The sequence below is a fragment of the Haliotis rufescens genome, unplaced genomic scaffold (genome assembly GCF_023055435.1).
Source record: "Haliotis rufescens isolate VD_foot unplaced genomic scaffold, xgHalRufe1.0.p SCAF_38, whole genome shotgun sequence".
Classification (NCBI taxonomy): Eukaryota; Metazoa; Mollusca; class Gastropoda; order Lepetellida; family Haliotidae; genus Haliotis; species Haliotis rufescens.
In genome coordinates this window covers 2,332,675-2,352,195 of record NW_025964090.1, presented here as the reverse complement: position 1 = coordinate 2,352,195, position 19,521 = coordinate 2,332,675, and the positions used below count along the sequence as shown (strand labels likewise).

Below are 19,521 nucleotides of genomic sequence, written 5' to 3'. Positions count from 1 at the left end.
CTGGATAACCGAGGATGTGCTTACCCGCTCCCTCATTTCTTTACTTGAATATATACCCACTACGACTGCTTTCAAATTTAATTTAAAAAGAGTCTTTGGAAAGACAATTACTCAAACGAATCGCTTTCCCTCCTGACGAAAATAATGAACTAAGAGTCAGAATGTCAGCATCCCGTTAGAGATACCCACAGGCGCAATCGTTTGTAGAATATGACTTGAATCATTCACTGTGACTTCCTATATGCTGATTGAATTAACGTCTCTCGGTAACTGCCTCCCACGCAGAGCTCTTTAAACAGATAAAACCACTTTTATCACTCGCAGAGGAACCCCTTGTGGTTTCAAAAACCGTTAGCACCAAACCACAGATCACGAAATTCTCTATCTCCGACAATGATCAATCGGTAGTTTGAATTAACACAATAAGCAACGGACATGCGTATGGCTTCGGGATTCAGCCATGGGCCAGTTTTGATGGTTTCAGCGTGAACCCAATAAGCCATAGAAGATGCTATTCACTGATCCCGATAGTTTCACCATAGGTTGTCATTGGGGCATTGCTGCTGGATTTACAGCTTCGTTCGATGCCAAGGGACTATGATTCTACATTGTGTCAATAAGCGGGGAATACGTATGTGCTGGCATTTTACCACCAGTCATATCTTGGTGTTGGTAAACACAAAACTAAACTATTTTTATGACCTTCCTTAATCCTTAAGCAGGTTACAGTACACGTTATAATTCAGGTCTATGTGTGTGAGGGGGCGGTCGGGTAGCCTAGTGGTTAAAGCGTTCGCTCGTCACGCCGAAGACCCGGGTTCGATTCCCGACATGGGTACAATGTGTGAAGCCCCTTTCCGGTGTCCTCCACCGTGATATTGGTGGAATATTGCTAAAAGCGGCGTAAAACTATACTCTCTCACTCACTATTTGTCTGAGTGGTTATAGTTTTATGCCGCCTTTAACAATGTCCAAGGAGTATCCCGGCGGGGGAGGTCAAGGCTTAGCATAGACTCGAACCATGGGCTTCGGCATGACGAGCGAACGCTTTAACCATAAGGCTACCCCCTCCACCCTCTTATAAATGAAAGTGCGCGAGGGAGTTTAACGCTGCATTAAACATTATCACCGTGTGTAAAAAAAGTGCGAATTGTTTTCATCTAGATCGTAGATGTTTACCATATTGGTGAAAGCCATGAGCACGAGTATTATGCTAGCAGACAAGGACCACATTCGAGTCGAATACAAGCCTCGCACAATTACGATTGGATCCTGGTTCGGGTAAGGGACGTAACTCTGCAAAGCAAATTGTGGCGCCTCAGCTCATTTGGTCCCCGGTGCTCATATAGCAGTATGTAACGATTCCGGGGGTCACTTGTAAGCCATTTACACATTTAACAACCAAACAGGCAAAAACAAAAGTGTGCACTTGAAATACCTGCTTCACTCCTTACTGTGTACATTTCTTGTTGTTTTTCACTTTCAGCCAACAGCAAACATGTATACAGTAAACTACGGTTATAACGAACACGCTTATAAGGAAAAGACGGATATAACGAACTTACTTTTTTGGTCCCGACAGTTTGCTGCATTTATGCTGTATATGTGCTTATAACGAACTACGGTTATAACGAACTAAAAATAGTAGTCTCTTTGAGTTCGTTATAACCGTAGTTTACTGTACAGTAAACTACGTTTATAACGAACATCCTTATAACGAACTGACGGATATAACGAACTTACTTTTAAGTCCCGACTATTTGCTGTAGTTATGCTGTATATATGCTTATAACGAACTACGGTTATAACGAACTGAAAATAGTAGTCCCTTTGAGTTCGTTATAACCGTAGTTTACTGTACTTACTTTTCCACCTCAGTTAATAAGACTGACGACTGATCGTAACTATGTTTGAGTGTCTACGCCATATCAAACCATGGAGGAAGTGATTATCTTAAATCCTTAAGTACTGGGACAGAGTTTGGTATTCTTGTAGTATAGGCTATGGAAATAGATCCACCCTCGCGCAACAAACATAAACTTAATGATTGATCCTTCGGGTGTGCCAGCGCCCGTAGTTCCGAGTACATATTTAGACGCACGATACACACAATGACCTCAATATCAGCGGAATAGTTCCCTTTATGAGAGGGCTGATTTATGTCACTGCGCCTTGCGAACGTGGACGCCAAACACAGATCCTTGTAATCCGACGGAATCGATTATACAGCATGGAAAAGATGTTTTATGCTGTTGACTGTCTGTGAGTGCAAATTTATTACATCAGCTAAGCCTCATGCCATATCATGAACAGTTTACTCTCGGATGTACCACCCCAATGTTTGTCAGGGGTTGGATAGGCAAGATCTTAGAGTGCTTGCGTTTTTCATACGGGGTTCGGGTTCGAATCTTTACAAAATAGGCACGATTTGTTAAAAGTAAAAGACCTTTCACTCAAGTCCTAATGTTTAGAGTCTCAATGAGGAATTCGAAAGATGAATGATTTCACGGGGAGGCGAGTTCACGCGTCCCCCCCCCCCCCCATGTCTACCGTAAAACGTTTCGAAAGCTTTACCGAGGCCTTGAATGCACGATGTAGCATTTTTCTATTACGGATTGGCAAACTACCCATTTACCAATACACATTGGTTGACGTGATGGTATTCCACGCCAGTGTCGTATTTGGTTAAATATGTAATTCAAATATAACGTAGAAGGTGAACTTCACTTTCTCTGTAAATGTTCAGTATATCAAGTTCTTCGTCCAAAACATTTAAAAATTCAACAATAACTTCCGAATTCATTTCTTACAATGCAGTAATCTGTCCCGTTTATTGTCTCACTAAGATTTTATTACCAATGCTTTAAATTTTACGCAGCTCCTTTCTGTATTAACATTGTTATTTTGCTGCAACTCTGGTTTGGGGTTGTTGTTTTTTAAATTGACATTTTAGGTAAGTGGGCCTAAGGCCTTTCTACTGAATAAAAAATGGTTGAATGTTGTAGCCTTGATCAAACAACTTCTGAGCAAGAGTTGTATGAAGCTCTTTGACATCTGGGTAGTAAGAGCATGCTGATTGTACCGAAAAAGTTGTTCAGTGTCGACACCAAAGTGAGTGAGTGAGTGAGTTGGGTTTAACGCCGCTTTTAACAGTATTCCAGTTATATCACGGCGTGTCAGGTTAATCTGGGAGGAAAGCCCGAAGTGATGCAGGTCTCGGACGTTTACCACTTCGGTGAAACCCACGAGCACGGGTATGGTGCTGACAAACCTAGAAACATAATAGGGGCGAACCGGGATTCGAACCCACAATCATAGGTTTCTGGCGTGCCCAAGGGACGCAACTCTGCACAGCGAATCGCGGCGCCTTAGACGACTGGGCCACCCGTGCCCCCGTCGACACCAAAGGCTGGGGCTGCTGGAATGTTGCTCGACATGAAGGGAAAGATGACAATTGGAAAGTTGAAGTCATCTCTCTCGTCATACAGCCTCGTGGAGAGTGTTTTGTCACTCTGAATCTTTATGCATAGATCTTGATATGTAACAGACGAGGCGATCTCACTGGTCTCCTTTATTTCTAGTTCTGGGCCCACTTGCACAAAGCGATCTTAGCGCTAAGACTATTGTAAGCCTATGTTAAAGTAGGGGAGTTACGATCATCTTAGCGCTAAGATCGCTTTGTGCAAGTGGGCCCAGGTGGGTAAATCAGTGGAAGGGAGTTGGCTATTTGATTGTTATTGAACGCTATCAGATCATCGATATACCTGAAGCCGATGTTAAACTTCTTTTCCAAATTACCTTGTTTTTACTGTGCCAATTCAAAACATTTCCGATTCATTTACAGTAAAGTACGGTTATAACGAACTCAAATGGACTACTAATTTTAGTTCGTTATAACCGTAGTTCGTTATAAGCATATATACAGTATAACAACAGCAAATAGTCGGGACCCAAAAGTAAGTTCGTTATATCCGTCAGTTCGTTATAAGCGTGTTCGTTATAACCGTAGTTTACTGTACATAAAGAAACAGATCAGCAAGAAGGCCGCAGATGTATGGGAAAGTCTAAAGTGTTAATACAAACCGACATAGGCAGGTACACACCCAGATGCCCGCGCACAAACACACGCACCCACGCAGGCACATGTGTATATTTGAAAATGAATTTCCGAATTTCTCTTCATGCAAATGGTGACATGTTCTTCCTTCTTTCAGATTTACAATACACCTTCGAAGATCCAAACAGCAACGGGGACAGCGATCTGAATGATGTCAAACCTGACCTTGACCTTGCAACTTTTCAAAATGAAGGGTACAGTAATTCACCGGCACAGCCAATAGGAAGCACGTGGGATGCCGTCCAACACGAGATCGGGAAGGTTATTGGGAACGGGTATGTTCCCAATAAAGTGTCTCGACCACAAACCCAAGAAACTCCCGAGGTTCCTGATACGGACATCAACAGGGAGGAAGCATTACGAAGTATGTACGCTCGACTCGTTTTGGCTGCAAAATCAAAGCGAGGTTTGTATGGAAACGTCCTCGGTGGATACAAGCTCGGCAAGAGAGAGTTCATTCCGTACGAGTTCATGAATGAATACCAGAAGCGTCTATTTGGTAGCGTGCTCAACAACTACAAGTTTGGTAAACGTGTGCCGGAAGAGCTGCCGGAAAACTACGTGACAGGCGGACAAATTTACGACAACTACAGGGAGGACCCCCGTGAAAGGAAACGAGTGTTTGGGGGAGTCCTCGGGGGTTACAAGATGGGGAAAAGGAATCTTCTAAACGGCTACCGTCTGAGACGGGTGTGGTATCCACACCCGTCCTATCGAAGTGTTTACGACAATGTCCAAAGGGACTCCGCATGATCTGGTCGAATACACAATGTTAATCATCAGAATTCAGGGATTAAAGTAAAAGCATAGATACATGGATTGAATATTTCTTTTCTCATTTGTCGTAAATTCGAAACTGTCAATCAAAAACACATTTGAAGGGGACATTGGTTTTGGTTAAGCTTGTGTTTGCCATCTGGGCCTAGTTGAACCAAACGACCCCCAGCCCGGTTCCATAAAGCGACCTCAGCCCGACTGTGACTCACATTAACCTTGACTTATGTGTAAAACATTACGCTTTGTGCAAGTGGGCCCAGGCGGTTCGAAAGAGGATAATTCACCACAGAGGTCTTTTTATTTCGTTGTGTTTATCGGTATTGATACTGAATTTGACAGATTTATTCATTCTTGTAAGGATCGAGTATCCGTTGGGCGCCAGTTTTCGTGTATTTGTTTCTAAATATGTCAGCGTCCCTCGATTATTCCCGAAAACTTCTTGTGTTACAGGGTATTATCCATCTATTAATATGTAGTACCCGTGGGACAGCTGGCACGCAAACGTTACATTGATTTAGCATTTTCAATCAGAAGGACACACTTTTCCAACTACATGGTATTAAGGGGAATGTTTCTTTTCACTGGCTGCATCGATCTAACAAACATTCGACACCTAATCTAAAAACATCGCCTCTCTTGTTCTTTATCGACCCTCGCTCTTGTATACATAAGGGCTCGGTTTTTTTGTGGGCGTTTTAACATTTCCCTATAGACGCCGTTACTATGGGGCCTATGGTTTGAAACAAGGAAGTCTACAGAACGATCATCCTCCATTGTCCGGGGATTGTTTCCATTTTATTTTATGCTATATACCCTGGACTGATGTTTCACAAATTTGGCGCAGGTTAGGTTAGGTGTGAGTGGCGGCTTGCACTGGACCGGACTAATGCCGGTTTTATAGTGCTAGCCCACCGAGATACCATGTCGCAGTTAAGGTGGGGTGAAATTGGGTTTAACGTCGCGTCCAAGATTATTGCACTTATATAGCGACGTGCATGCACGTGTGTGTGTGTATGTGTGTGTGCTTGTACTAGTCCGGACTGATGCCGATTTATAGTGCTAGCTCACTGAGATACCATGCCGCAGCTTAACATGAATAAAACTCCACTCAGACACAGTATACTGACTCCGAGCCGACCGGTCCTTGTTTTAGCCCCTTAAAGCCGAGCGCCAGACAGGGTAACAACAAGTACCATCTTTTAACGTCTTTTTGTATGACGCGGCCGGGGATCGAACCCCGAACCTTCCGCTCTCCGGGCGGACGCTCTACCACTAGACCACGGAGGCGGTCCATGTCGCAGTTAAACATGGATATCCCTCTCGGACACATTATACTGACTCCGAGCCGTCCAGTCTTGTTTTATCCCCTGAATGTGTCGAGCGCCAGGCAGGCTAACAAACCCTAGCACTGAGCCTGAAACAACCAATCCAAATGACTCCACTCAGTTCAGCGTAGATCTGAGAAAGAGGTGCATTTTGATTGGACAGCTATTTTGTACCGCCATCTTTTGTTTTGTTGTTTAAAGCAGAACTCAGCAATATTCCAGCGGTGGCGGCGGTAGGTACATAATCGACTCTGGACAAGAATACCCAATGATTGATATCATGAATATCAATCTACTTAACTGGGATACGACGACATGCTTCAACAAAGTCAGCGAGCCTGACAACCCGATCCCGTAAGTCGCCTCTTACGACAAGCATGGGTTGCTTAAGTCCGATTCTAATTCGGATTTTCGCGGATGCAGCGTCGCGTCATTCGAATCGAACTCATGGGAGCTCAGGTATGAAAGGAATTCTGTGCTAATGGAGAGATGGAGATGTGACGTCACTGATACGAAGCTATGATCGCGTATGGGTCCAGGGTTTTTATCACAATAGAATGGAGCTATAATGCCCTTGGTAATCGAGGATGTTCAACAATCGCCATTATTTGTATTCAAAGTGTGTGCGTTTATTGCCCATGATTTTTAATGAAAACCGTTTATCTGGAATAACGGGTTCCTCCCACGGTTACGTAGTGGATTGGTAGAGATAAATAACCCCAGAGTGGCGAGGATGATCTAAACATGGATCGTAAGACTTCACTATGAAACTGATATGGTGTTGTCAAGAATGTAATGCTCAATGAAAAGCTGATGTGTTATCAATGCTGTGAAACTGTGTTTATGTAAATGATGTGAAATTACTGTAAATAAATGGATATGCCATTTAACTTCGTATGGTCTATCGTAAGGGCACGCGAGTGCGTGAGTAAGACTGCGTGATTGAGTGCGATTTTACGTGAAAATCGAAACCGTATCGCCTTATGTGCCGCAATTCGCAGTGCAGAGTTGCGTCCTTTCGTTATATCAGGATACGCTAATTCTTGTTCCGAAGCCCAAGTTAGATCTGTAGAAAGGGTACGTGAGTGAGACTGTGTGATTATGGTTTTACATGATTTTCGAAACCGGACCGTCTAATGTGCCACAATTCTTTGTGCAGTTGTGTGTCCTTGCGTTCTATCAGGATAAGTTAGATCTGATTAGTTTGTCAGCACAATATCCGTGCTGGACACCCTTGCACTGCGAAACTTTGAGTCCCCCTCCACCCCCGACCCCACCCCGACCCCCACATATACCACTCGCTTTTCACCAGACACGTATCATTCGCTTTTCACCAGAAACATATACTGCTTGTTATTCACCAGAGACATATATTATTCACTATTCACAGAGACATATACTGCACACTATTCACAGAGACGTATACTGCACACCATTCACAGAGACATATACTGCACACTATTCACAGAGACATATACTGCACACTATTCACAGAGACATAAACTGCACACTATTCACAGAGACATATACTGCACACTATGTACAGAGACATATACTGCACACTATTCACAGAGACATATACTGCACACTATTCACATAGACATATACTGCACACTATTCACAGAGACATATACTGCACACTATTCACAGAGACATATACTGCACACTATTCACATAGACATATACTGCACACTATTCACAGAGACATATACTGCACACTATTCACAGAGACGTAGTGCTTGCTATTTACATGAGACGTATACTACTCACTATTCACGAGGGACGTATAATACTCACTATTCACGAGGGACGTATACTACTCACTATTCACGAGGGACGTATACTGCTTAGTTTCACAGAGACATATACTGCACACTATTCACAGAAACATAAACTGCACACTATTCACAGAGACGTATACAGCTCGCTATTCGTGGAGTCATTTAGTAGTACAATATTCACCGTGTTCTGATGACAAGAAAATGTAATACCGATTAATTAGACAGGTGACATGGCCGCGGAATCGTGTAAATATAATTATTGATTGATTAACTTTTGATTGTGCTGAAGGAAGTAGAATCAAGCATTCCATGGTACAAAACGCACCTCCCGCAGCTCATCATAATGGCTTATGTACGTGTCTATCAGAGCAGGAACGGTTTCGTGGTAGCGGAGACGTAACCATTACGCCGTGCTGCACGGAATTTGTTTGCTTGGGCCCGTGTTTTCATCAACTGATGAAGTACAAGTGCACCGTCAGTCCTTAAATAAATACTGGTTAATCAATTTGCCCTTTACCATCGGCAATAGAAAATGGCATGTACAACCAACACAGCATTCGGCGGTGGCTAATTATACCTTCTCCGTTGTGTTTCCGATCTCGTACTGGGGTTAGTATGTAGCGCTCGATTATACAAATCAGAGTATAGGCCCAGAAAACTGTTTCCTGATTTAGCCCAAACAAACATTGGGTACATGTTGGCTTCCTCTATCCTGCTGTGAAACGACAAACACAAATTGACGGAAATACACGGCTTAATCAGATAGGAACGTTCAGGCTGCCATGATAAACTTCAAACGACATTTCAGCACTGGGACGAGACCTCAAGAGACATATTTACGTGGAGTTTGATAACGCCTCGCCCAGCATTATTCCAGCTATATGGTGGCGGACTGTGGACGAGTCTCGTCAAAGCCATCTAGTGATTGATATTATGAACAACAACCACGACGTCTTGGTGCAATGACTATCATCCAGGGCCCCGTTCCAGGGCGACTTTAACGTTAAGGTGATCGTAACTACCATACTTTAACACAGGCTTACGAGCGACGTAGCGCTGAAGTCGCTTTGTGGAACGGGGTTCAAGTCATCGAGGCTGGCCAGCCGTTCCCTTTGGTCGTCTCTTAAGACCGTTTTAGGTTACTAGTGGCCAATGTTAAAGCTAATGGAATCCCCTCGGGTGTGCCTCTCATTCATAAACTTTAGCAGGTCCCTCGACTATGCAAGACAAGACAAATGTTCTATGTATTATGTAATTTCTAACATGGTCTTACCATGAAAGTAATAATGACGTTGCGCAGACTGAATGTAGTTTCGGCATTCAGAGTTAGTTCACTAGAGTTAAATAAAAATCAATTTATTCAAGTGAAATATAGATTGTATGTTTGGAAATATATATTGTATTTGATCACTAAACTACACAATACATAGCTTTGTCTAGCAGCGAGGGGTCTATTCTATTCGGATGATCCACGAGTGAGTGAGTATGGTTTTACGCCGCTTTTAGCAATATTCCAGCGATATCACGGCGGGGGACACAAGACATGGGCTTCACACATTGTGCCCATGGCGCGAATCGAACCCGGGTCTTCGGCGTGACGAGCGAACGCTTTAACCACTAGGCTACCCGACCGCCCCTGGTTGATCCACGAGGAAACAAGGGCAAAATGGCTCAGTGTACTGGAAATACCCACTGTCAAACAAGGACAGGTACCAGGGACCTGTCTACTCGCAGTACCGCCCCCTTGGTCCAGTGGTAGAACGTCTGCCTGGAGAGCGGAAGGTCGTGTGTTCGATCCCCGGCCGCGTCAAACCAAAAGGTGTCGAAAGATGGTACTTTTTGTTACCCTGCCTGGCGCTCGGCATTAAGGGTCTAAAACAAGGACTGGTCGGCTTGGAGTCAATATACTGTGTCTGAGTAGGGTATTCATGTTAAACTGCGGCATGGTATCTCAGTGAGCTAGCACTATAAATCGGCATCAGTCCGGACTAGTACAAGCAGCCACACAAACACACACACGTACATGCACGTCGCTATAATAATCTTGGCGCGACGTTAAACCCAATTTCACCTCACCTCACCTCACAACATATTCCAGATAACAGAATAAGTATTACTACACAATGGTATGCGGCCATGGTATTCAAATGACCGTTATCTAAGCCACATAAAAACTTGGAATCTGACAGCGGATAAGGACTAGGAGATTTTCCTTTGAATTATTGATGACGTTTATAAAGCTGTAAGTCCAACGCCTGTCCCTGGCGTCCGCGTCGCGGGATGGTGTTACTCTTAGTCACTGTCATCGCCGATAGTTACATAAACCTAATACCCGACACGTTGATATGAACAAGAGGTAATGCGGGATTTACCTCATAAATGTTCAAGTTTGGCGCTTTGACCTATTAACTAGTGTCGTTACATGCCAAAAACTTGATATTTAACATTGATCAACAGAGTTATGCATGTCATAAATAGGTAACTGAATAATCAAGGCATTACGACTTCATCAAGGAGAGTAATTTGATTACCAAGAAAATGTCATCAGGAAAATTGAAAGAAAATTCAACGTCTTATAACACTCATCCATAAAGGCACTAGTTTAATACATTCAAGGCCAAGTAATTGTCAAAATGGTTTTAAGTTCCTGAAAACTAATACATTTATCATTTTACATGTATAAACATGATATTCTAACAGAGTATATCCTCTATGCAACGATATACATGTAAGATATAAGAGTATCATGGCGAGCTGTTTGGGCGTGTTAGCTGAAAGTGGGAGGCAAACCAAACGACTTTGAAACCAGGGAGGCTTTGTATCTTTGTATATTTGTCTCCCTGGTAAAACCAACGATTTGGTTGGTTGGTTTGTTGTTTCACCCCGCACTCAGAAATATTCTAGCTATATGACGGCGGTCTGTAAATAATCGAGTCTGGACCAGACAATCCAGTGATTAATATCATGAACATTAATCCACGCAATTGGGATCGATGACATGTATCAACCAAGTCAGCGAGCCTGACCACCCGATCCCATTAGTCGCCTTTTACGACAAGCATAGTCGCCTTTTACGGCAAGCATGGGTTGCTGAAGACCTATCCTACCCCGAAATCTTCACAGGTCTAAAACCAACGAGATGGGTAGGTACTAATAACTCAAAGATCATAATCGGGGCGTATCTGGAAATATTACGCATTTGCATCGGATCCTGGCACGTCAATAGGAAGCAACTCGACCCATTCCCTCTTCGACCATAGAGTATGTTGATGTCCACTGTGCAATGTGTATTTAAAGAATAATGATTAGGTAATCTTTTGGATCATATACTCTTAAAAAAAAGTAGGGGATACTTGGAAATAATTTAAAATTTCCAAAACAGTAAGAGATATTTGTTTCTAGTAGTAGTTATAATAATGATCGACTTTGGAACACATTACAATTGTAGTGAAGTATGACAATATATGTTGTGACCGCCGACGATCTTGAGTGAGTGAGTATGGTTTTACGCCGCTTTTAGCAATATTCCAGCAATATCACGGCGGGGGACACCAGAAATGGGCTTCACACATTGTACCCATGGCGGGAATCGAACCCGGGTCTTCGGCGTGACGAGCGAACGCTTTAACCTCTAGGCTACCCGACCGCCCCCCGACGATCTTGAAGGACGAAAGGGGTAAGATGGGAAATTTCAAAGTTGACGTTTTTGGATGAATAGGGCATATACCGACACGATTTGTCAAACATTCATATAGTCGACGAGGCGTATGAGTATCCCAGTGGCGATTAGACGCAGTATGTCCCGCTTCTTTTGCTGCGCCTTGCAGAGTTCAGCCAACCTGGTCAGCGGCCTATCACGTTGTTGCACACGTCTCCCATGGTCCAGAGGTGTCAGAGGTGTCCAATGGGGGAAACGTCGACCCACACGCTTTGCAAGCGGGACAAGGTGTACGTGTTGTCCCTATAGTACTGTCCGGTGACCTTTTCTTGCACAATATGGAGAGGGGTTAGCTCAGTCATATTATTGATGCCAGCCCACACCATAACCGACCCACCGCCAAATCTGTCATGCAGTCTCATGTTGACATTGGCTTGACGCTCATTTCGGCGTCGCCAGACACGCCCACGCCCATCAAGGAAGTGCAAAGTGAATCGGGATTCATCTGAAAACATGGTACGTGATCAGCGACGATTGGCCCAGTTTCGACGTTGTGTAATTACTGCCTTGGTATTCTGACAAATTCAGGTTGATTTTGATAATGCAGCTCTATTCCTTTATGACTATCAAGAAGCAAACTCTATAACGTTTCACCGACGTTTCTGAAACGTAGTTACAAAACGTTGTGTGATGTCCGAAATACAACGTTTCCACAACGTAAATGTGCAACGCTGTTATAACGTTATGAAATAGCGTTGCACGTTGACGTTATAATAACATTGTGACAACGTTATATCACGACGTTACCAATCCACAACCTTACCACAACTTCGTGTGTTAGCTCGGGTACACAATTGATGACTGTTGGCAATATGGAAATTTGTAAGGGGCGAGACAACACGTAGCCGTCGAGTAAGATTATAAGCTGCATGTTGACGATTTCTAATCGTCTGATCCGTGACCCGTAACCCGTGACCCGTAACCCGTAGTCTGATGAACCCGTTGCCGTTTGAGCTCCATTTCGTGGAGCCTGGTATCGGATCAGACGATCCTGTATTCCTGTCGTTGACCTGGGGCGCCATAAACGGGTTCAGTCCTCAACATTTTGGTTTCGTTGGTACCTCTACCATAGTCTGGTAGTCACAGACAGTGAAACATTGAACGTATTGGCCACTGCACTGTGGGTGTCAGTTTCCAGCAAGCCAATAGCCCGTAGATGCTACGCGTGTTGCACACACTGCATCCCTAGTTCATACAAACAGGGAATGATGACAAGAAAATCACAACTTATGATACGTAGAATCAATAAGACTGACAGACGAAAAGGTCCACGGAGATTAATCGACCTTCCTTGAAAGTGTCAAAAGCAGGAATGGCAGCCTACGCCCATGAATGGCGCTACTGCGTGAGACACGTACAAACTCGAGGATGTGTTTTGGTGTTACGTTTTACAGTGAGTGAGTGAGTTGGGTTTATCGCCGCTTTTAACATTATTCCAGTTATATCAGGGCGTGTCAGCTTAATGTGGGAGGAAAGCCCGAAGTGATGCAGGTCTAAGACGGTTACCACTTCGGTGAAACCCACGAGCACGGGTATGGTGCTGACAAACCTAGAAACATAATCGGGGCGAACCGGGATTCGAACCCACAATCATAGGTTTCTGGCGTGCCCAAGGGACGCAACTCTGCACAGCGAATCGCGGCGCCTTAGACGACTGGGCCACCCGTGCTTACAGACGTAAGCGTTCTTTCATAGAATGATTGTCGTCAACACTTACCTTCTTTTAATACTTGGTATTAACATGTTTATTTCGTGATCAATTACCTCTTTGAAGAATATGTCAGATCCAAAACTGTCATAGAATTAAAAAAAGTCACATATAAAGAGTAAAGCAATATTTGATACCTGGTCTAGTTCAATTAAACTATGACCTTAAACAATAATGGCCGGTGCAATAATATGACAAGAGCCAAATGGGAATTGAGTGTCGTTCGATGCTAATCTTGTTCTGGGGATCTTTTATGTGAAGTGAGGTGAAATGGAGTTTAACGTCGCGTTCAGGATTATTGTATTCATACAGTGACGTGCATGGACGTATGTGCGTGTGTGTGTGGCTGCTTGTACTAGTCCAGACTAATGCCCACTGAGATACCATGCCACAGTTTAACATGAAAAACCCACTCAGACAAACTTAGTCCTAGCCGACGTCCTTGTTGTATCCCCTTAATGCCCAGCGCCGGGCGGTCTGACAAGTAGTCCCATCTTTTAGTGAGTGAATGAGTTGGTTTAACGCCGCTTTTAACAGTATTCCAGTTATATCGCGGCGTGTCAGCCCAATGTGGGAGGAAAGCCCGAAGTGATGCAGGTATCAGACGTTTACCGCTTCGGTGAAACCCACGAGCACGGGTATGGTGCTGACAAACCTAGAAACATAATCGGGGATTCGAACCCACAATCATAGGTTTCTGGCGTGTTCAAGGGACGCAACTCTGCGCCTTAGACGACTGGGCCACCCGTGCCCCCTCCCATCTTTTAACGTATGTTGGTATGACGCGGTCGGAATTGATGGCGCAGGACACACCGCCATTAATATATTTACTTATACTCTCTCAAATAAAGTAGTGGATATTCGAAAATAACAGATGATTACAGAAATACAAAGGGGTGTCGATTTGGGCGGTATATAGTAAGGGTGCAAACAACTAAGAGGTGAGGTGAGGTGAAATTGGGTTTAACGTCGCGTCCAAGATTATTGCACATTATAGCGACGTGCATGCACGTGTGTGTGTGTGTGGCTGCTTGTACTAGTCGGGACTGATGCCGATTTATAGTGCTAGCCCACTGAGATACCATGCCGCAGTTTAACATGAATACCCCACTCAGACACAGTATACTGACTCCGAGCCAACCAGTCCTTGTTTTAGCCCCTTAATGCCGAGCGCCAGACAGGGTAAGCAAACAACTAAGAAAGACGACAGTGATGTAGTCAAAATATGACGTAGAAAATGACTTGTCGGTAATGGGTCAAGTCCCCAAGATTGGTCAGTCATTCATTTATAGGGTGTGGCATGGTCCGAATTAATCTCCCAATGACAATTTGAGAGACTCTTGTCCACTCCTCTTGCAGAGCCTGGCCCAGTTCGGCTGTCGTAGCGGGTGTCGTTGACGTCGGCGTACACGTTTTGCTGGTGTAAGGTAATCAGGTACGATACGTTACGAGCGTTGTCGACTTGAAAGACAAAGGTGGACCAGCATGGCGCTGGAATGTTCCCTTCCGTTGACAATATGCGGCAATGTCGGAGAAGTCCATTTTATGAACCGGGTTTGGTCTTCCCCGCATATTCTCACAATTGTCACGTCCTTCATCTGTAGGTATCTGCCTTTATTCCCAATATCGATTGTCATATCTCTCCCACTTTTGGAAGCGATCGTTCCGCCATTGCGGTTATCTACATTGCCCAGCTACATCTAGAGGGAAAAACTTTCCTAGCACGAACACATGCATAAGCGTTCTTTCTTATCATTTAGGGCCTTTAGTTTGGAACTCAGCGTTTTATAATTCATTGAGAAACGTCAGAGAGTTTGACTGCATGATTGTTAACGAATATCCTCGCTACGGCCCATCCTAATGACCAAAACGAAGAAATACACATCCAAACTATCGTAGTATCGACTTGATCCGTGTCAAGGCTGACAGTCTACAGCAATCTATAAATTTACCTTAGTGTCTGTTTGACACATCTTTAATCCCCTTTCAATGATCGGCCAGTTGTCAATGATGACTAACAAATATAACCGCCACAGGTTCATTAACAACTTTGGAAATTTCGCAAGCTCCGACTCATACAGTTGGGACCTCACTCTTCGAAGGTTCATACTCCAACAAACACAAAGTGAAAGTCAATTGTTAAATATACCGCGCTTCGTTCTTCATAGTTCTTTGCGATTTATCGCGTAGGTGTCTTATATTTTACGATAACCAACGACCGCGAGTCGTATATTTCTTAAATGGAGAACGTTTATTGTTAGTGAAGTGTTCCTAGTGATCCTGCTACATGAGCTGGAGTGTCGCTGTAGAAGAGAACAGTATAGTTGGTTCTATGCACTGTTTCTTTATTCGTCCAACAACAACGCTTTTTAGAACTGTCTTGCAAACGTCTGTATATCGTTCCTGGTGACAGGCTATTACATGCAGAAAAAGAATATTGAAAATGTACTAGTTTTTCACTATTTTATAGAGACCATCCGCTGAGACGAAGGACCGTGTTAGCAGTGTTATTCGTGTGAAATCCTTGAAATGTGTCACACCAATTACCAAATATACCACAGTGGAATCGGACCGCCTCCGTGGTCTAGTGGTAGAGCGTCCGCCCGGAGAGCGGAAGGTCCGGGGTTCGATCCCCGGCCGCGTCATACCAAAAGACGTTAAAAGATGGTACTTGTTGTTACCCTGCCTGGCGCTCGGCATTAAGGGGGATAAAACAAGGACTGGTCGGCTCGGAGTCAGTATACTGTGTCTGAGTGGGGTATTCATGTTAAACTGCGGCATGGTATCTCAGTGAGCTAGCACTATAAATCGGCATCAGTCGGGACTAGTACAAGCAGCCACACACACACACGTACATGCACGTCGCTATATAAGTGCAACAATCTTGGACGCGACGTTCAACCCCATTTCACCTCACCTCACCTCACAGCGGAATCGAGACAAGAACACCTGATGCATCTGAAAATTCGAATTCTGGAATGGTAGAGTAGACATATTTGACCAATCAACGGCAGCATCGGCATCGAAGAGGAAATATTTAAAAGTTAATCTCCCTGGTGGAACAATTGTGTCCTGTAGAATTCTTAAAACATCTGTTTTGTTGTTTGTTTTATTTGACTTCTGATATGAACGTGCTTGATATCTTTCTTTTAGAAAACAAATTTGAAGTGTTGTATTTTGATTTCACTACTTTGAAAACGAATAGTTCCGTTTTGGCTATCTTTCAATGACTTCACTACATCCATTCCTGTACTATTAGGTCGATTGAGATTGAACATTAGATGACAACTATTGGAGGAAATCTAGCTATTATGGTTTTTTTTATTGGAGGTACTCAAGACGAGATCACATGACCCAACAAAACTCACATCCATATAACTTGGTTTTAATACATCATCCTTATCAATAACAGTTGAACTTCTTCCATGGCATCAACATGAAGAAATGTGTGCTAATTTGACATCGTGTCCACCTTGTGGCATATGTGAGTTACAACTTAACGTCGCATTGGCATTATTTCAGCCATATAGCGACAAGGACATATTGTATCTTAACAATATAATTTACAACTGTATAAAACATCGGTGATAGGCCACCAGCAACCAAAGCTAGGCCACCTCGCTGGGGATCATTGGTACTTACGGTACCTCAGCTTCCCGCACTATATCCCAGCAGGATTTACGTCATCACTTTAGCTACTGTGCACAATACTAGCCAATAATTAACAAAATGTTCAACTATGAGTAGGCTTAAAACACTGGTTGATGATAGTTACATTGATTATGACAGGAATTAAGTGTCACACAGGGGGACAATCATTTACAATACTTTTACCTCCTGGGCAGAGCCTTCATTACTCTTTGTTGATTTAAAAACAAGCAATTTGTTATTTACATACATATTCAGCGCACAGAGCACTTATGCACAGTGAATGCTGCGCTATACAAATGCATATATTATTATTATTATTATTATTATTAAATGTATGATACAGACCAAGCTTAGAGTGAGATGCCCGCTTACACGGACCTTGTGGTATCACGTTGTGACTATCTGCGGGTGCTAATATCAGCGTTTCTATACGTAACGACTGGGAGTACAGTCCCCCCCCCCCCCCCCCCCCCCCCCAGGTTCTTTGTAGATGGTTGATACATCATTTACAATAATTGTAATCGTCAAATAATATTTATTGTCATTGTTTTGAAGCAAGAAGATACATATATACATTTAATGAAATATTTCAAACAAATTTCAGCTCACTTTTTGAAAGTCTCATCGTCGAAATGTCCTGTCCATACTCATGACATAAAAACGTTACACACCAGGAATTCGATTCTTTGAATCGGACTGTCGTCTGTTGCTCATCCATCGAAACAGAGCTAGCAGACGGGAGAGAAGTTGGGAAGCAGAAGACTTCCGTTTTGGTGGCGGTGACGTCAGCGGAACTTCTGGGACAAGCATCTGGAAAGAGTGACAGCTCACAGACCTCGAGCTGGTTAGACTGATCTCGCTGAACGAGCCGATACCAGATGTGTTTGTTTCTGAGGAAGACTGGGATGATGGGTTGGACAATAGGTCTTCCAGTAACTCCGACATATTCGTTTCCATAGGGGTTGCTATTTTCCTTGCCCGATCCAGTTCTCGGCCGTTCTCGAGCGACTCATGAACGCTGTACATTTTTGTTTTCTTAAAACTTCCTTTGTTTTTTTACGTGACGTTTGTTTTATTTGGGGTTGGTTTGGTCCAAAAGCAAGGATGTTGTTCGCGAAGATATTTGAGTACTGAAGTCTAATAATCACTGTTGAAAATTCAAGGATCGTTGCGATACGATCAAACTCGGATCGTAGCATTCAATAGGCCACGTGACCACGTCGTTAATTAAGACTGTAGGAGTGATGTCCCCTGTTCATAAGACACGATTCAGTATGTCGCATAGCGTCAGAACAGGTGCACCTGAAACCCAAAACATTCTGGTAAGCAGGTTACCCTGTTTTCAGTGGCACTCGATACCAACCAGCACCACCAGACTACCATAATGAGGGTACACAGACATTATACCGGACACCTATCTGCCACGTTTGTTTGATGCAACTAATAAAGCCGCACTCGAAAGCATCACTATTTGAAAAATAGGGCGATAAAGCTCAAAGAAAGTAGAAAAAATTACCCGCTTGCCTTTGTACGATTTAATATGATTAAACCTTGAAACTGAATATCAAAGGATACATAAATGTCTAAAATTGGACATCAACATCGAGAATGTACAGGAAAATCGAACTTCCATCATGGCATGCAACAATCTCATCAGCGACATCCGTCGGAGCCACATTTCAGCGAACACGTTGTATTTTCTATCTACTTTGGTAAATAATCATTTCATGGATTTATTTACTTTACGAAAGCTTTTAATTCAAGCCGTTTAGTGGGAGGCACATGCCTTACCAAAATGGCGGAAGGTGGGTCAACACTGTTTTTTCAGTATTTGGTATTATCGCAGCTAGTCAGCATGATGAGGGAGGAAAGTGATGCAGGCGTTTACATCACGGAAAGCACAGGTTTGAGGCTGACAATTACAGAAGTAAAATCAGGGCGAATCATGATTCAATCCAACAATATCGTTGGTGTCTGGCGCGAGTAAGGGACGCAACTTTGCAGTGCGAATTGCGGCGCCTAAGACGACTGGGCCACCCATGCTCCCCAATAACAAAAACGATATGAGTTAGGGTTTTTTCCTTCAAAATAATATTTGCCTCTTGTTATACAGTTTGGTTCCACATCAAGTATTCCCGTATTCTCATTGTGCCTGTTCGATAGACACATTCTACCCCGAATACTATATATTTTAAGTTAGTATTGTTTTACGCAGTTTTTAGCATTATTCGCAGTAACCTATATATTACTTACTTCGTAAAGTCTTCACCTAACGTCCGCCATATGTATAAAGCCAGTCGTCGTTTAGGCGTAACTAAGCGACGTCATGTCTCCTAAAATTGTGACGTAAACAATGTCATTGGAACAATTAACGTGACGCCAAATTGTATTGTCAGTTATTTAGGAGATGAACCCACTCTCCTACCCAGAGTTTCCTGCGGCCG

General features: G+C 43.4%; 1 protein-coding gene and 1 long non-coding RNA gene across 3 annotated transcripts in view; one reads left to right on the top strand and one right to left on the bottom strand.

Moving 5' to 3' along the window:
• Window positions 1–4,936, top strand: part of LOC124118500 — a 45,595-nt gene extending 40,659 nt beyond the window's left edge. For both annotated transcript variants that reach the window (XM_046480617.2, XM_046480618.2), the window contains exon 3: window positions 4,215–4,936. In XM_046480617.2, the coding sequence (XP_046336573.2) occupies window positions 4,215–4,870 (656 nt within the window). In that variant the 3' untranslated portion in view covers window positions 4,871–4,936. The remainder of the gene's footprint in view (window positions 1–4,214) is intronic.
• Window positions 4,937–17,597: 12,661 nt separating this feature from the next.
• Window positions 17,598–19,521, bottom strand: LOC124118496. Its single transcript, XR_006858493.2, has 2 exons — window positions 19,331–19,521; window positions 17,598–18,379 (listed from the first exon to the last, which is right to left on the bottom strand). It is a non-coding gene; the product is annotated as an uncharacterized LOC124118496 (long non-coding RNA).